Source organism: Solanum lycopersicum, chromosome 2 (genome assembly GCF_036512215.1).
Source record: "Solanum lycopersicum chromosome 2, SLM_r2.1".
Taxonomy (NCBI): Eukaryota; Viridiplantae; Streptophyta; class Magnoliopsida; order Solanales; family Solanaceae; genus Solanum; species Solanum lycopersicum.
This window is the reverse complement of record NC_090801.1, coordinates 65,630,751-65,648,861: the sequence shown is the minus strand read 5'-3', so window position 1 is coordinate 65,648,861 and position 18,111 is coordinate 65,630,751. Positions and strand designations below refer to the sequence as shown.

Here is an 18,111-nt window from a genome sequence, read left to right as displayed (position 1 = left end):
CCCTTTTCAAATTAAATTTGATTACGGATCATACAATTAACGTGCGGCTGTAGCAATATCAACCACTTCTTTTACCATTTTGCCCTTAAATCCTTCCATTTCTAGTTTGAACTTTGAACCTTTATATTTAGAAAATATTTTCTTTTAGTCCTGCTTTTGCATGTTTATTATTTTTGCTTCTACATATTCAAAAACTTTTTTTAAAAAAAAAAAATTATAAATTTAACGTGAATTGTTAGTTTAATTTTTTAAATTATTGATACCTTTAAAAAGTGTTTATTTATATGATTAATTGAATCTAAATATATTTTTAATTCTGTAACATGAGTGAAATACATTTCTAAATTCTCGTCAAATTTAAGACTGTTTTCAATACTTCTTTCAGTTTTTTATTAAGAGACTGAAACAACTAATTATATCATGTAGCAGATCAGGCGATATCTAAATTTAGTTAGTCAAATAAAAAAATATATTTTAAAAAATGTGAATAGCATGAAAAACAAAATTACTAGTAATACATTATTTTTAATAATTTTCTCAAAACTTAACGGATTATTAATTATTGGATGTACTATTACTTAATATTTGAATTGTAAAGACAAAATAATATACAGCCATTATTTATGTAGATCAAAATATGCATTTTCATGATTTCAAGATTAAATTATGTTTCCCAAAGTTCACAAAGGACCAAAATGAAATTCAATTAATAAGAATTTGTTGAAGGATTAGAAGGGAAATTACTTCTTTATTGAAAAATAGTAGTAGGCAGAGGGACCCACTGAAAGGAGAGAAAGCAATATTATTGATACACGTGGAGTAGGATATGATCTTTTGCATAGGGATGTGTGATAGACGGTTGATGATCAAGTTGACTGACGTGGCTGTTTCTGGAAAGATCATATTACAGGTTTCTTTTTTCTTTTTCTTTTTTGCTTCTTTTCAGAGAAAAATAAAAAGGATAATATCAATTGTATCTTAAACATACAATTGATATCTCTAACACATATAATATTAAGGGAACTCCATATAAAAGAAATTAAATTTAGTAAGATTCTTTTTAACTAGGAGCCCTATTTATGCTTCATCGTTATAATTTTGTTTGTTTTGTTTATTTTATTTCGTATAATTCGCTTGTTAATATATATAATGTAATTCTATTTGTAAAATATGTAAACAAAAAAAGTATATATAAATTAAGTATTTATACATTTAGGATTTTTTTTTATAACTTATACGAAGCAAATAAATCAACAAATGTATCAGCAAGCTAGGGTAAACATATAAAAATTTATATAATTTAGCATACAAATTTTAAAATCTGCATAAGGTTATATGTTAATAGCGGTAAGTAATTTCTTCATTATAGCTATGTTAAATAATTAATTAGTACATACTTATTTAATTGCGTAATTTTCACTTTTAAGTCAAAAACTCCAATCTAGAAAACTCGTAATTAAAATTTCAGCTTTACCCTTATTTGTGTATAGTGTGAGGGGAGTTTAAGAGATTGTACTAAATATTTTTCATCATTTCTGCACGAGATTGATCATTGTTAAAGAATGACAAAAGTCTTATATTAATAATTAATGAAAAAATGGACTCCTTAGAAGACTTGTACAATCATCCTTACTCTAAATTAACTTTTGAAATATGAATTAGGCCTAAAATCTAATTTCACAACTAATAATTACTCATAAAACAATACTATATGTGTAGTAGGAATAGTGTGTCGTTATGCTTACTTATTCTTGAAAAACTTTCACATATATCCACTTTAAAATAATTAATTACTCTTCATAGTCATAGTTTGATAATTATAATTTTAGCTATATGTTATATGGAGGAGAGAAACGAGCGAGTCTGCGAGAGAGAAGAGAGAGGTGAGAGAGAGGGGAAAAGAGTGGGAGAAAGGTGAATTGTATATGTTTATTGGTTAGATAATTGTATATTATACATATGTATTTGTATATATGAAAAGAGAGATTGGGAGAGGAAGGAGAGAGACGAGCGAGAGAGGGTAGAGAGTGGGACAGAGGTAAATTGTGTGTGTGGGTGTGTGTGTGTATATATATATATATATATATATATATATATATATATATAATTGTATATTATACATATACATTTGTATATAGGGCAAACAAGATTGGGAGAGGGAGGAGAGAGGCGAACGAGAGAGGGCAAAGAGTGGGACAGAGATGAATTGTATATGTATATAGGTTGAATAATTGTATATTATACATATGTATTTTTATATTCTGGCGAATTATACTTATACAAATATGACTAATTATACAAAATTTGAAGTCAATCCACATAATTAATATATAATTAGTCGCAAATGATAATTATAACAAACTATAGCTATGATGAGTAATCAAATAGTATTTATTGCGTAATTTTCCCTTTATTCTAATAGGATCTCATTCAATGAGTGTTAGCTGCTGACCCGGGGGTATCATGAAACCAGCCTAATTATAAAGTAAAAAACTATTCTGTGAGTTTGAAAAATTTCCAAGTCAAGAACAACCACTACACATACATGCCATTTGATATTTAGTTATAAACTTAGAATTAGATATTAATTATATATATCTATTGATTATTTGTATTATTTGCGAGTTACTAAATTACTAAATAAATATTATATTAATTTATACATGAATAACTTAATATTTTTTTGCTATATAAAAATCAATATTCCTTACATTCGTTTTAACTTGTCATATTTGACTTTGACATATCTTTTAAGGTACAACAATTGACATACTATTTTACTAGTAACCATTAAAAGTAAAAAAAATTACTCAGAGGATAATTAACAAGAAAAAATAAACCGAAGTATACAATTAAGTTGCCTTCTTACTGGCCACACCTAATGACCCATAATAATTAATATAGATGACTAAAATTTCAGCAATTTGCTCAATTTTCCAGTCTTTCCATTTATTTTTCCATTACTTGTTTGGAAAAAGTCTTTAGTAGGTCTACTATCGACAGTGCTTGACTGGAAAATTAGTAACTTTAGGTTCCCAGAATTTGCTTCTAAATCTAGTGCTTCTTCTCTATATAAGAAGCAATTGTTTGATTATGTTATTCACATTAATTCTCCATTTGAAACTTTCTTGTTACATTTTCATAATGTCTCTTCTTTTTCTCTTCACCAAGAGTTTCTCTATTGTACCTATGGTTGCATTGTTTATACTATTAATGTGTGGCCTCCAAATAACAGGTCTCTCAAAATATTTCTTGTGTCTCAATTTATATGAAATTTTTAAAAAAAACATTTAGGTTCATTCTATTCTTTGTGAATGTTTTTGATATATATATAATTAGAGTTTAAGCAATATATACCATTTATATAAATATTTTATATATTATCATGTCAAATATTAACTTATTGTAGCGTGTAACGAATCTTAGCTTTTAGATTTTAATGATCTAAAAATATTATTAGGTCTTTTTAACTTATACATCAATAATGTTTTAGCACTACTCCCTCCGTCCTATTTTATATGACATCTTTTTATTATGCATTTGCATTAAGAAATGATATAATTTTACCTTTCTATCCTTATTTAATGTTTTCATAAGTCAACTTTATAATAAATGATGAATATATTTTCAAGATTAATTAACTACTATCAAGGATATAATAGGCAATATATGATTATAGAACGGCATGACATATAAAACGCGACGGAGGGAGCATTTCATTTTTAAATTTAAAATTAAATGAGATTTGTAATTTTAAAAATGATTGGCTCAACCTAGATAGCGAAGATAGAAATTCCTTACGTTTGCCGATGTACATATATATAAGTTAAAAGTCATTTTTATCTATTCATGTCACATCTAGTACAAATTAATAATAAGTTGAGATTTAATTTGGATCTCTTTTTTTTTTTTTTTGCTAAATTATTGTTTCAAATATTGCAGGAGTATACTCTGTTGGGGTATGTTATGGAAGAATGGCTGATAATTTGCCATCAGAATATGATGTTGTAAATCATTGTCATGCCAATGGTATCAATAAAATAAGAATTTATTATCCAGACACAAATGTTTATAATGCTCTAAGGGGAAGTAACATTGAAGTCCTTGTTGATGTCCCAAATGAACATGTCAAAACACTAGCACAAGATCCAAATCAAGCAAGAAATTGGGTAAACAATAACATAAAAGCCTATTTCCCTAGTGTTAAATTCAGGTATATCGCGGTTGGAAATGAAATCAGCCCAATAAAGAACGTACAACTTGCTACATTTGTTGGTCCTGCTATTGAAAATGTTCATAACGCGATAGTAGAAGCAGGATTGCAAGATCAAATCAAAGTCTCAACCGCGACATATTCAGCCTTGTTAACAAATACATGGCCTCCACAAAACAGCATGTTTAATCCTGATTGGAGAGGTTTCACTGATCCAATAGTGAAACTTCTTAGAGACAACAATTTGCCGTTGCTAGTAAATATTTACCCGTATTTCAGTTACATTTATAATACGAAAGATATACCGCTATCCTATGCCCTGTTTACAGATTCAGGAACAAACTCAGCTGGTTACCAAAATCTTTTTGACGCGTTAGTCGATAGTATGTACTACGCTCTGGAGAAATCTGGTGCACCTAATGTGGAAATTGTTGTTTCGGAAACAGGTTGGCCTTCTTATGGACACCCTGCTGCAACTACTGATAATGCGCGGACTTATTACACGAATGTGATTAATCATGTTGGAAATGGCACTCCAAAGAAGCCTGGAAGGGAAATTGAGACTTTTTTGTTTGCAATGTTTGATGAAAGAGGAAAAGGAGGGGATGAAACTGAGAGACATTTTGGACTGTTTTACCCTGACAGGAACTCAAAATATGATCAGTTGAACTTTTGATAATTAAGGCCTAAGGGGATTTATGTTGCTATAATATCAACATAAGAGTAACATAATAAGGAATAATGGTTTTTCAATTTGCTAGTAAAGATGTTTGTTGTAAGCTTTTAAGCTATAAAAACATTTTATCATCTTGTTGAATCTATGTTTGTGTTGTGTTTAAGTTTGTAATATCATAATAATATACTTATTGATGTTTCGTCTATCGAAGAAAAATTAGGGTCTGCCCTTTTTTTTATGATTTATTGTTAAGGAAAAGAAGTCACATACAAGTCTTAAAGAATATTGAAGTTTCTTTCTGAACTAGACATGATCGAATCAAAGCCCGTACCAACTTCCCAGTTTCGCTACCAGACTTCAACGGTGATGAATCTTTTTTAAAATTTAAGTTTCTCATTTCAAGTAACTATGTTCCGATTTAGTGAAGATGTTTGCAGGTTTATTATAAAATAATAAAGCTAAGAAAAATAATACTACCTCCGTTCCTTATTAAGTTAATTTTTGAGACATTTTTTATTTTTTAAATTAACTTAATTGTGAAGTTTTCAAACTATTTTAAAAGTGTTTTTCCAATATTACCCTTCATTAGTTAGTATTGGAATTAATGATTAATTATATTTACTTATTTTAATAATAAATTTGACAATAGTTAATAAAGATTATAATGAAAAAACTAAGTTTAATTTATATCTTAATCTACTTTTCTTACCTTAAAAATTAACTTAAGATGGAATGAAGAGAGTACCGTAGAGAAAGATAGAGAATAGAGATAAAAGATGATTTCATAGGGAAAATAATGAAAATTCTCGTTTTATAGGGACAAAATTAACATGGTTTCGAAGTAAGAACGTAACTTGTGGGATTTAATGATGTGAAAATTAGTAGAAATTATTTTGTCTTGAGAGCAAAAATTAAAGATTTTAGTATAAAATAAGACAAAAGTGGAAATGGCTTACGGATGGTTAGTAGGCGGCCCAAATTAGTAGGCCCATGGAGCTATCGGCCCACGTACAAATTAGATGAGCACAATCATATACAAAAGTACACTTTTTTAATATTTAATTTAATCTACTCTCTAATCTAATAATATTAGTAAAATGTTATGAAATTTCTAAAAATATTTAGCCTTTTATCTAAAACATGTTGAAAAATCAAAAAATAAATTCACATCGAAAATGATATATATAATGGTGTTAGTACTTTAAATTTAATCGTTATTTCTTATTTAATTTTGTACACTCATAATGAATAAATCTTTATACGAATGGTGAATTATAATATGTTATTTATATATTATAATTATAATTTATTTTTTAACTTTTTGAAACTTTTGGAATGGTGAAAATTACCATGGCCAACCCAACATGTGATATAATTCACGTGGGGAGTTTATCTTTTTAAGTTTTTTGAACTCCTTTTGCTTATTACTTTATTACTTCATAATTTATACCCTCGACAAACATGTGATGAAAAATAATGGGCGGACCAAAATTGTGGGGAATATATTTCGTATCACCTTCGTTCTATTAAAGCCCACAACAATATTCCACTTACGTGAATTTGTACCGTAACAAAATAAGTTCGGTTAATAATTTTTAGTTTTTATCTTTCAAATTCGTAATATAACTTTTCTAATAAATTTGACGTTATGTAACATATTTTGTATGTCTTGTGATATAACTTGGGCCACTAAACTTTTGTCCTGGGTAGTATTAGAGTTGATTTTTTTTTTCCCCAAAGTTTTCGTGTTTGGAATAATTTGGCTTATTTTACGACGTAATTTATAAATGCAACTGAATTTATGCTTGAGGGGTAACTTATATCGCGTGACTTATGCCTGGACATAATATACTTCAACTAAATTTATGTCTTGTAAAACAAAAAAATTATCTTTGCGATATTTTTTGTTTTTGCTGCGGACATTTTCAACTATTTATTTTTTACTTTAAGTGTCTGGGATAAAAAAAAATAATTATAGACCAACAAATTTTGAAGACAAAAATAAAAGATTAAATGAAATGGGCGCATTTTTGCGAAAGCATTCCTACCAAAATTCGTGATTTTTCCATGTCTTTTTTGTCATTCAATATTTTATTTATTGAGTTCTAATTAATCATTTATAGATACTTAAAAAGAAATTAATATGAATATGAAATTTAAGTAATTATGTTCTGCCTAACCACCATTGTGTGGTTTCACCGGGCATCTACTTCTTGCGTTTGTGTTATCTGTTTTTGCAAGTTTTTCTTTTTTAAGACAAAAAAAGTTCTTTTTTCACTTTTTACTATTCCATGAACGGTATTAGGGAGTGTAAATTGTATAATAAAATCGTGAAAACAAGTGTCGATTTGTATCTGTGGGTAAAGATTAATAAAATCTCGATTGAGTATAAGCAAAGAACGAGAGAGGTCTTACAAGTTGCGAGGACTCTTTCATATATATTACTCTTCTTAGCGGAAATACTGATTATTGTTAATTGTTAATAAACAACCAATTCTTGAACATCTAATGACGTTGAATATCCTTGCAAAATAAGTACTCCCAAGTATATTGTAAAATTAATAAAGTGCCTAACCGGATGAATATCCTCTCTATTACTTATTCTTTCTATTTTTTTCAAGTACATATTTGGATGACGCAATCATGTGTTATAATTCAAAATTAAAGGTGAAAATTTATTTGTTATTTTGCATAACTGGGCTATTTTAATCCTTATATTGTGCGTAAATAAGCTAAACTTATGAATAAACATCGAGTATAATTTTGATAAGTAGGGAAAATGTATCATTTATCATTTCTGTTTATTTTATTAAGAGAAAATATTACAAGATAAAACATCAAATATTGAGTAATTAATAGAATAAAAAATTTAATTAACTGAGTTATTAAAATCCCGACTAGTTAATACTTATGATGAGAAAAGGTTGATGTGAAGTGCTAGGGAGCATGTGGAGACTTCTCAAGAGTAATTAAAGAGTTAGGCTCACGTCGAATTTTATACATGCAACGCCATGCACAGAAATAGTTAACTTATTGAAAAGCAAAATTTTAATTTCCTCAAAATAGTTATATTGCCTTTCCACATGTCGATTTCTTATGGATTTAGTTCGGTATAATTTTTGTTGGGCAGCCGTATATATTAATGAGTCATATTGTATTTTATTTAAAAATAATATTATACTTTTATAATAAAAAATAATTTAATTTTAAATTTTCTCTCTTTAATTACTTATAGAAAATGATTTATAGTTGTACAAATAATCACTGAAATTTCAGTTTTTTTTTTTTTTGAAAAATTAAACCGTATCACGTAAATTAACTAAAACAGAGAGATTAGAGTTCGATACTATTTAATCGGATTATTATATTTTCTCTGTTTCTAGAATCATCTGTCTTCATAAATCATGCATTGCATGCAAGCTAAAGCTTGATACCTTTCTAGAATATTCTATTAAGATAAAAAAAAATTATGTACATTCCATTAGTATATATAAGTATAGTTATAAAAGTTTAAACTTGTATTACACAGAGACTGATCACCAAGAAGCATATAGATATGGGAATATAATTGGGAATTCTTAACACTTAACATATAGTAGGTAGCTAGCTAGAAGCTTAATTAATTAATTAATTGATAATTATTAATTAGTTGTTTGCATCATTAAGCAATTGCATGGACCAAAGGTCCTCCATGCTCCAAATATTTTCATTTGGAAAATTGCCCTGATGATGAAAAGTGGTTCCCATATTATTATTATTATTGTTGTTGTTGTTGTTGTTATTATTTCCAGAGTAAGTTTCCATTGAATCTGCAAGACTAGTAGATGTTTGGCTTGTACTTGCTTGTTGAATATTGTTGTTCTCCGAAATATTTGATGATAATCTGTTTATGTTTTCTGCTTGCTTAATGTGCTTTTGAATTCTTGTCCTCCATAAGTTCTTTATCTCATTATCTGTTCTACCAGGTAAATGTTTTGCAATTTTCGACCACCTGTATATCATAATAATTAATTTTATTGGAATTTTATGTCTATATTATAACCTTTTAAAAGAATTCATAGTATCCACCTGAAAAAAATAGGCAAATTACATGTTATATATAACATTTTAGTTTAAAATATACTTCTTTCATTTCCAATTACGTTTCTTATTTTATTTTTTGAGTTTATCACAAGAAGAGTGGTTTTTTTATATATATATTTAATAAGTATTTCAATTTCAATATTTTTCCTGATAAATTTAAGATAATAAAATTTAAAATATACATTATTAATTATATTTAAGATCACAGATTATCTTCTTTTCATTCTTTAACCTTTGTGTATAGTGAAATTAAGACACTAAATATGAAATGAATGAAAACTACTTATTTCAGATTATATTGAAATTAAACTTTTAAGTCACGTTTAATTTTTGGTAAAGAATCGAGGTTGTATACATGTTCTGTGGCTGATATTTGAAGTCCCACTGCTTGTATACATGCATATTTCAGTTATATATACCGATATTTTACATTATCAGCTCAATTTAATTGATTGTAAAAGGTTATTCTTTCTATTTGTGAGTTATCATATCAAACTTAATTTATATATACATAACTTAAACTATCCTCAAGGGGAAGTGATTTTAACCAGTTTCAATGTTTTGCTATATATAGAGAGGGATAACCGAGAGTTGCTCAAATGATAATTACCTCATATTCTCGATCCTAAAATTATGAAAAAAATTGGATTATAAAGAGAGGTTTTTGAAAGAAAAAAAATCCCCTTTTAACAGTTAAATACATGCATACCAGCAAATGACTTTCTAATACTTACTTGGAAAATGACTTTCTCCGTATCAAACATAATTTTTACGAATTTTTTTCTATTTCAAATATTATTTTCGATATACACTAAAAACATCTAAGGTACAAGAAGGACCCCTTGTTTTTTGTGATGAACCAAAACAATAAGTTATCCGTCTACTTCAATCAAAGCTATTTGCAAGCCTTTGCTTCTTATCATTTTTCATTTGATAGAACCGAGACCGTAATTATTTTTTAAATTTTTTTATATATATTGATAATATGAAAAAATAAATAATTTTTGTTTTTTACACATGTGTAAAGTGCATATATATTAAGGAGATATTATAACATATTTGAAAAACTCAAAAAGCAAAAGTTCAAAAACTTAAATTCATATGTCATATTCAATGGTAATAATGGAAGGCCAAATTCCTGTCGAACAATTGTCCTTGCTTTACTAATTATGGTGGCTGAATGAGGACCTATATTTTTTTATTTTACCTATATCTATAGGAAGAGAGAATAATAAATTGACAAAATTTAATGTAGGGGTGACATGTTTTAATTTTGTAATTTGTGCATGTTAATTAATATGGATAGAATATACTTTACATGATTAAGCTTAAAGATTTTTCGACTGTCAAATCAAAGCCGTAAAACAAAAAAATAATAATTATGTTGGGACAAAAATACCCTATCCGTTTTAATTTTTCTTTCTTTGATTTTGTTTAAATATGTTACTTTAAGATTTTTTTTTTGAATTATGTATTATAAACTAAAGACATGTGTAATATATTAAAATATTGTGATCTTAAAAATATCATACGAAAATTTAGAATTAAAATTTTGTTAAAAAAATAACAATAACAGAGACTTTTTGAAACAAATTAAAAATAAAAGTAAGATAAAAAATGATAGGAGTAATAGAAGATTAGGTCTATTCATTATAAATTTGATATTATGATCGGATTAATTTTTTGAATGGAAAAAAACTAAGGATTTCAACAAATTTTAGGGAAGAAAAGAAGGGAAAATGAGTTAATCCTCAATAAAAAAAATTAATTATTAAGAAGAATACTTTTGACACCCAATAAGAAATCATAAATAAATAAAAAATCCAAACTTTAGGTTACATTAAACACGTTGTAAATTCCCCATCACTCTCTTTCATGATGTCAAATCTAGTTCTAAGAGATTTTGGGACAATTCCTCTTTATCCATCCAACACATACAAACACATGGGAGATTTTTTTTATTTTTCATTTTTAAAAAAATGAAGGAGAAATTTCTACAATTTTCCAAATTTTCTTTTATATAATTTCATCATTTTATTTAATTATCAAAACCCTAGCTAGAAAAAGAAATCAACTCACCGGTTTCCCCACTTGGCATGTAGTTCCATGATCAACAATTGTTCCTCCGGTGTAATATTTCCCCTCCGAACATCAGGTCGGAGATAATTAAGCCATCTAAGTCTACAACTTTTTCCAGTACGCTTCAAACCTATTACACACGAAAAAAATTAAATATATACAACATAATTAAGCCCCAATCTAAACATGACGATCAATTAGTACCAGCGGATCGAGCGAGGGAATTCCAAACACCTTCACCATGATTAGCAATGTAATTGATGAGAATCAAATCTTCTTCCATAGTCCAAGGACCTTTCCTAACTTCAACATCTTGAGAATCACATGTTCTTTTATCCATTTTTTTTATATAATAAAGAAGAGAAGAGGAATGGGATGTGAAGAAAAAAGTTTTTTTTTTTTTTGTAGTTGGAGATTTTGACGAGGAACTAACGTTAGTTGGGGCTGATATTTATAGGGGACAACTAAAATGAGATTTTAAAACAGTAATTAAGTCTTTTAACTTTTAACCTAACTTGCGCTAAATAATTTATATACTATAAAGTTCTTACTTATACTTAATCGTCGTTATCGTTAATTGACGAGCATAAATAACAGCCAACGATGTGTGCGTGCATGGTCACAACGAGCTAGTGCTTACTAATTAATTAGTTCGATTTGATCAATTATATACGCTGACAGTTAAATTTATTTAAAGTGTATAATATTAGTGTTGCTTTTAATAAGTAAACAAGGAAACTAGCTATTTATGCATAGAAACCCCAATAATTTCACATTAGATTTAAATTGAAGTGTAACTTTTTTTTACATTATCAATGAATTATTTTGTATATATTTTACGTATTTTCAATGTATAAAACTTTATATGTACCTTTTAGTTATTTAATCGCACAATATTTTTATATAGGGAAAATTGTATATAATACCAAACTAATAATCTAAAATAAATGGAGTAGCTAGAGTTTGATTTAATTGTGCTCCATAGCAAACGTTAGCCAAAATTTGCCAGGCGCCTCTCTCCCAAAAATCTCACTCGTCACTCTCCCATTCTCGCTCGTCACTCTCCCTCTGCTCGCCTCTCTCGCTTTATACACAGAAGTGTATAATTTATGTTTCTGTTTTGTATAAAGCGAGAGAAAATTGTATATACACATGCAAAAACATATACTTCAATTCAATTGTAGACAAATGCAAATTTTACAAATATTGCAGAGAAAAAGGTCAACGAATTATACAATTGCAGTGAAATACAATTTTCTCTAGCTTTATACAACAGAAGTGTATATATTGTGTTTCTGTTTTTGTATAAAGCGAGAGAAAAACATATATTTTCTTGCTATACACTTATAATTATGCAATATACATATATTTTAATTCGATTCAATTGTATGCAAAGTAAATTTTATAAAAATATTGCAGCGAAATAGGCAGCGAATTATACAATTGTGCATTATACAATTGTAGTGAAATAGGATAGCGAATTATACAATTGCAACGAAAATAGGCCAGCGAATTATATAATTTAGGCCAGCGAATTATACAATTGAATATATATAGCGAATTATAAAGTTTTGTGTTTGCTATGGAGCGCAATTATGCAAACTTTGCTATAGCATACAAATATGAATTTTTTATTTGCAATATGTGAAAGTTGACCTTTTATATATCGATGGTGATCTCTATATCTATGCATAGAACTTTAACACTATGTTATATTTACTAATTAATATTTGCTACGGTTTATTAACTTGTGATTAAATTAGTCCATATAAAGGTTAATTAAATTCAATAGATTTATATACTAATATCTGAATTAATGAAACTATTGCACGACGTACATGCCGCACGCAAATTGCACATCTACCGGACGTATTCACATATATAATAGCTTTTTCCATATAATAATAATAATAATAATAATAATAATAATAATAATAATAATAATAATAGTAGTAGTAGTAGTAGTAATAATAATAATATATATAGCCAAAGAGAAAAAATTGGTTTATGGGTTTGTCTCTACCTTTGCAAAATAAAAATAAAAGTCTGCCTAAACACAATTCTCTTCAAATTCAGTGATGAAATTATATTGAATATGTTATTATTGTTGGCTCGTATTAATGGTGGTAAATAAATGGGTTGGATTAATTGGACAGATTGAAAATGAATCAATATAAAATGGATAATAATTCAACCCGCCTATTTTTATATGGGTGAAAATGAGTTGAATAACAAATAGATTGGGTAAAATACAAGTCTATTCATATTTTCATGAGTAAATTACTTTATTTTAGAATTAAACATGGATAAAATGTTTTTTTTTCTTAGATGAATAAAGTTAAAAATACTTTATTTAGTTTTATTGTATAATCAAAGTCAACAAAAAAATCATATAACTTTTAGATATAAAATAAATTTATGTAATAACAAGGAAAAATATTTTTAATTTAAAGCGAATGAACATTTCCATTTTAGACGTAAAAGAGTGCTTGATGAACTTTACACAATATCAATACTAATACATGATTCACTTACTTTACATGTAATATAGTATATACTTTTTTGGACTTTTACCTCTTCAGTTATAGAGAAGAATAATAAGAACATTGAAATTAAAAAAAAAAATGAGAGAGAGAGACATTATTTTACAACATTTTTACAGATATTATAAATTTTGGGTGAATAAAAGTTGAGAGTTAAATCCATTAGGCTAACCCATGAATATTCATATTTTTATGGATTAAATACGGGTATGTATTCATATTTTACCCATCCAAAAAAATCAATCACCCAAGCTATTAATAAATGAGTGAATTGGGCGGGTTACCAAAATATGAGTTAATTTTGCCGTTACTAATTCGTATCCAAGTAAGAATCCTCTTCCTCGTTAAGAAATTAATTAAATTAAAGAGAATCGTGCAAAATTAAAGTTAAATAGAGAAGTTAGGCAAAAGGAGCATGTTAATTACATGTGATTCCCTTTAATTAGTTTGAACTATCATACTCCTCCTAGTTCAATGTACAGACACGCATAATGCATCCTGGAATTTTGAAATTAATTATGCACATTAAATTGAACTTCAAGACCAGCTAGTTACGTTTATTAGTTTTGTATCGAAGCCTAATTTTGGTAATCTTGCTCTAATCATATTCCTAGCTCCTTGAATAATTAATGAAATATTTTTTTTCCAGTCACTTATAAGTATATTTATACATGTAATTATCTAAAATAAAAGCTTGATGTTGATTATTTAGGGTTTAAGAGAATAAGTGATAATTTTTAATTTTGTGATTTTAAATTAATTAGATGCCAACGTACCAAGTACACGTATCAAACTGTCATTTAAATTTATTAATGGTTTTAAATGTATCAAATAGAAAGTTAGGATCAACAAATATAGAAAGATGTATTTTTAAAAAATGTGGGTGAAGATGTTCAGATGTATGTGTGTACATACTAGGAGAGATAATATTAAAAACGAAGACATTCGAAATAAGGTAGAATGACCTCGATCTGTGTGTTAGACAAGCTGAGGAAACAAGGTAGATAATTCGGACATGTGAATAGAAATGTATAATGCATGAATTAGGAGGTGCAAGAACTTGGCTATGCAGGTTTGCACGGAGGAAGAGCCGGACTGAAAAAAAATTGAGAACTGAAGATCGGTGATTAAATAAGATATGATACTTCTTTGACTTGTTGAAAGTGTGATGAAGATCTAAAATTAAGATATAAGTTGAGAGATTGTCGAGTATATTTAGTTTCCTACTTTAGCATAATTATTTTATTAATAGAAATATTCTCTTATAACAAATGTTTTATGTCCGATCCATGTATCTCATGTTACCTCTTTTACTTTGGTATCACTCTTCTTTTATATTATGCTTGATATCTTGTTAGCATGGATTAATGTTATTCTTTTCTTCGATACATTTTCTTTTTCAAACTTGCTTTAAACTGTTCGATTTTAGCTAGTGATCTTTTAGAGAGTTTTCTTAATTACTTCTATAACGCAAGAGTAATTAAGACATATCTATATTGTCATATCCCAAAAAAAGGAGGACGAGTAACTCACTTAAATTAAAATAGAATTTTATTTTATTTTATTCTTACAAAAAAGGCAGATAATATGTTAGCACTAGTTCTAAAGTATATTTATTTTACTCTATATAATATAAATAAAATTTGGTCATAAAGAAGTATAAAGTATGTGTATATATATATATATATATATATTATAATTCAAATTAAATGCTATAAATATAGTTTGATTTAATTATATTTCATAACAAACTGTTGTTATTTTGCTTCTCTCCTAGTGATTCTCACCCACCACTCTAGTTCTCTTCCTCGGCTCTCTCGCTTTTATACGAAAGCAACGGTATTAAATGCGTTTGTATTTGTATAAAACGAGTGAAAATTATATATATACATATATTTTTGTTCCCCTCTCTTAGATCTCGCTCGCCCACACTCACTCGCCTCGTTCACTTAATACAAAAATGCAAATCATATATAAAATGCGTTTGTGTTTGTATAAAATGAGAGAAAATTGTATATATATACATATATTTTCGTTTCCCTCTCTACCCTCTTCCAGATCTCGTTCGCTCACTCACCTCTCTCACTTTATAAAAACACAAATGTATATATTGCGTTTGTGTTTGTATAAAGCGAGAGAAAATAGTACATACAAATACAAATTCATATATTTTCGTCTTATACATTTATGATTATACAAATATGATTTTTTTCGTAACCAGTTTTCTTTTGTTTTTCTCTCTTTTTCGGTTTATACAAATATGGAGTATACTATTGATCTTTTTGTATAGGTATACCAAAGCAGATTATATAATTGTTGTCTTTATACATGTGTATCAAAATTATTTAATTGCTTTCTTTTATATATGTATAGCGAAATATACATATTTATATTTGTTATGAAGCGCAACTATCTAAATTATAATTAGATCAATAAATATAATTTTTGTGTTTGCTTTGCGTTACGTGAATATTGCTAAAGTACTAGAAGAACTTTTTGGATTTACGATTTGACCTTTTTTGCGTCCATCATAAGTTACTTAAATGTCTTAAAGTCAATATCGACCTTATAATCAAAATACTATTAAAACAGTCAATCCTGTGGCGTATTTGAACAATAATTATTGCTTCATTGAACACTGCCATATAATTAATTTCAACCACCACAAGAAAATCATTTCATAACCATTTTGTGAATTGAATCCTTCTGAAATTACATCTAAATCCCAATCAGTCTAAATGGAAGTAGACCAACATAAAAAGAAATGTGAAAATGGTGTTGAAATGTGAATTACATGTTTTGTAGAGTATTTACTGTGGGTCAATCGAGTATTTGGATAATTTATATTAGAATTTAAATTAAAACGATAGATGATCGTGGCGGATCGTTTATGATACGCACAAATCATCCAAACATAGCATTTAGGGAAAAATTAAGCTTTTTTATAATTACGTATCGTATAATATAACATTTTTTTCAAATTTTAAATTTACGTTTGATTATTTATTATTTTGTGTATACATGGATTGGGGAGAAAAATATGTACTTTTAGTCAAATTTAACATTGAATATCATGCTAGCTAATTTACTTTTTATCATATTATTAATTACTTATACATATTTACCAATCTAATATACTCCCATTTTAACGGTCTTTAACCATAACCACCTTGTGAAGTAAACATAAACTGATTGCCAATATGACCAAAACCTTAATTAATGCTATTTTTATTGTCCTAGAGAGAAGTACAAATACCTTAAAAAGGCCATCGAATGTAAAATCGAAGACACGAGGAGTACATACGAAATATAGTAAAACAGTTACTATAATTTTATTTTATTTTTTTAAAAAAGCAAATCTCCTAATTGATACTTTTTTGTGGTTAATTATTTGTTTATTTTTAAATTGACACACCTATTAAAAGAATAATGATTAATATAGTGGGTTTACTATCTTATCTTATTAATTATGAATTGAATGAATTAAAAATTTAGATTTTCAAAAAGTTTTATTTTTTTTTCTAAGCAATAAATTGAAGGTATATTAGAAAAAAAATGTTCTTTTTTTTATTTGTCAAGATAGACAAATAATTAAGGATAGAATGAATATTTTAAAGATATCTTGTAAAAAAAATCACAACAGATAATTTGAGATAGAGAAAATAAATAAATAAGATTTTAAGTTGATTTACGAAATTAGTTTATAGAGAAAATAAATAAATAAGGAAAGTTGCTTTTTTCGTGTAAAAAATAATGATCATCTTTTATATTTATTTAATTAAAAAAATTACTTTTTTCCCTTTTTTAAATACCATAATTTCATCTTTTTGTACGATATATTTAAAATCACAATATTATAAAATATTTTGACATAATTATAAAATTGAGAAGTTTTTTTTTTTAACGGAGCGAGTATATATCACGTGAATGTTTTAATATAAATATAGAATTTTAGTTAAAAATTATGTTATGGTTAGTTGAAAAAAGTGGCAACACAGTTTATGGGCCACGTGTCAGTTTTTCACGGACCTTTACCCACTTTTTACTGCTTTATTCCCACATCTATTTCTCTTTTTCTATTTTCTCCTTTTCCCTTGGATTCTAATCTAAAAATGTAATCATGTATATTGTCAATCTTCTTTTAAAAAGCAATTTAAAATAAGCTGTCAATTTACGTCTATAAATTTGGTTTATGTCCAATTAATATTTGTATATCCCTACAAAAATATCATTCATTTATGATCACAAAAAGAATAAAAAAAATTAAGTTGAGAGTAATATTACTACCAAATAACTTTTTAATATGAAGTGTCAAGCTTTATATATTTGGGAATAAAATAATTATGAAGACAAGTCCATTAATACCTAGGATAAATGAGTGGTTAATAATGCTTGCATTATCCAAAAGGAGCACCATTTAGATGTGAGATTTGTTAGGAATTAGTCTTGTTTTAAAGATTCATTAATTTAGTGTAAACCATACTTTTCAAATTTGAAGTATTTTTATTATTTTGTCC

At 27.1% G+C, this 18,111-nt stretch overlaps 2 protein-coding genes across 2 annotated transcripts; one reads left to right on the top strand and one right to left on the bottom strand.

The window, feature by feature from the left end:
* The first annotated feature begins 3,018 nt into the window (after positions 1-3,018).
* On the top strand, positions 3,019-5,105 carry LOC101253852 (glucan endo-1,3-beta-glucosidase, acidic-like). Its single transcript, XM_004232258.5, has 2 exons — positions 3,019-3,235; positions 3,943-5,105. Exons 1-2 carry the CDS (start codon positions 3,094-3,096, stop codon positions 4,887-4,889), a joined length of 1,089 nt encoding a protein of 362 aa, XP_004232306.2. The 5' UTR covers positions 3,019-3,093; the 3' UTR covers positions 4,890-5,105.
* Positions 5,106-8,346: 3,241 nt separating this feature from the next.
* LOC101254154 (MYB-like transcription factor EOBI) lies at positions 8,347-11,481 on the bottom strand. The gene is made up of 3 exons (XM_004232259.5): positions 11,256-11,481; positions 11,052-11,181; positions 8,347-8,880 (listed from the first exon to the last, which is right to left on the bottom strand). Exons 1-3 carry the CDS (start codon positions 11,389-11,391, stop codon positions 8,535-8,537), a joined length of 612 nt encoding a protein of 203 aa, XP_004232307.1. The 5' UTR covers positions 11,392-11,481; the 3' UTR covers positions 8,347-8,534.
* Positions 11,482-18,111: the final 6,630 nt, after the last annotated feature.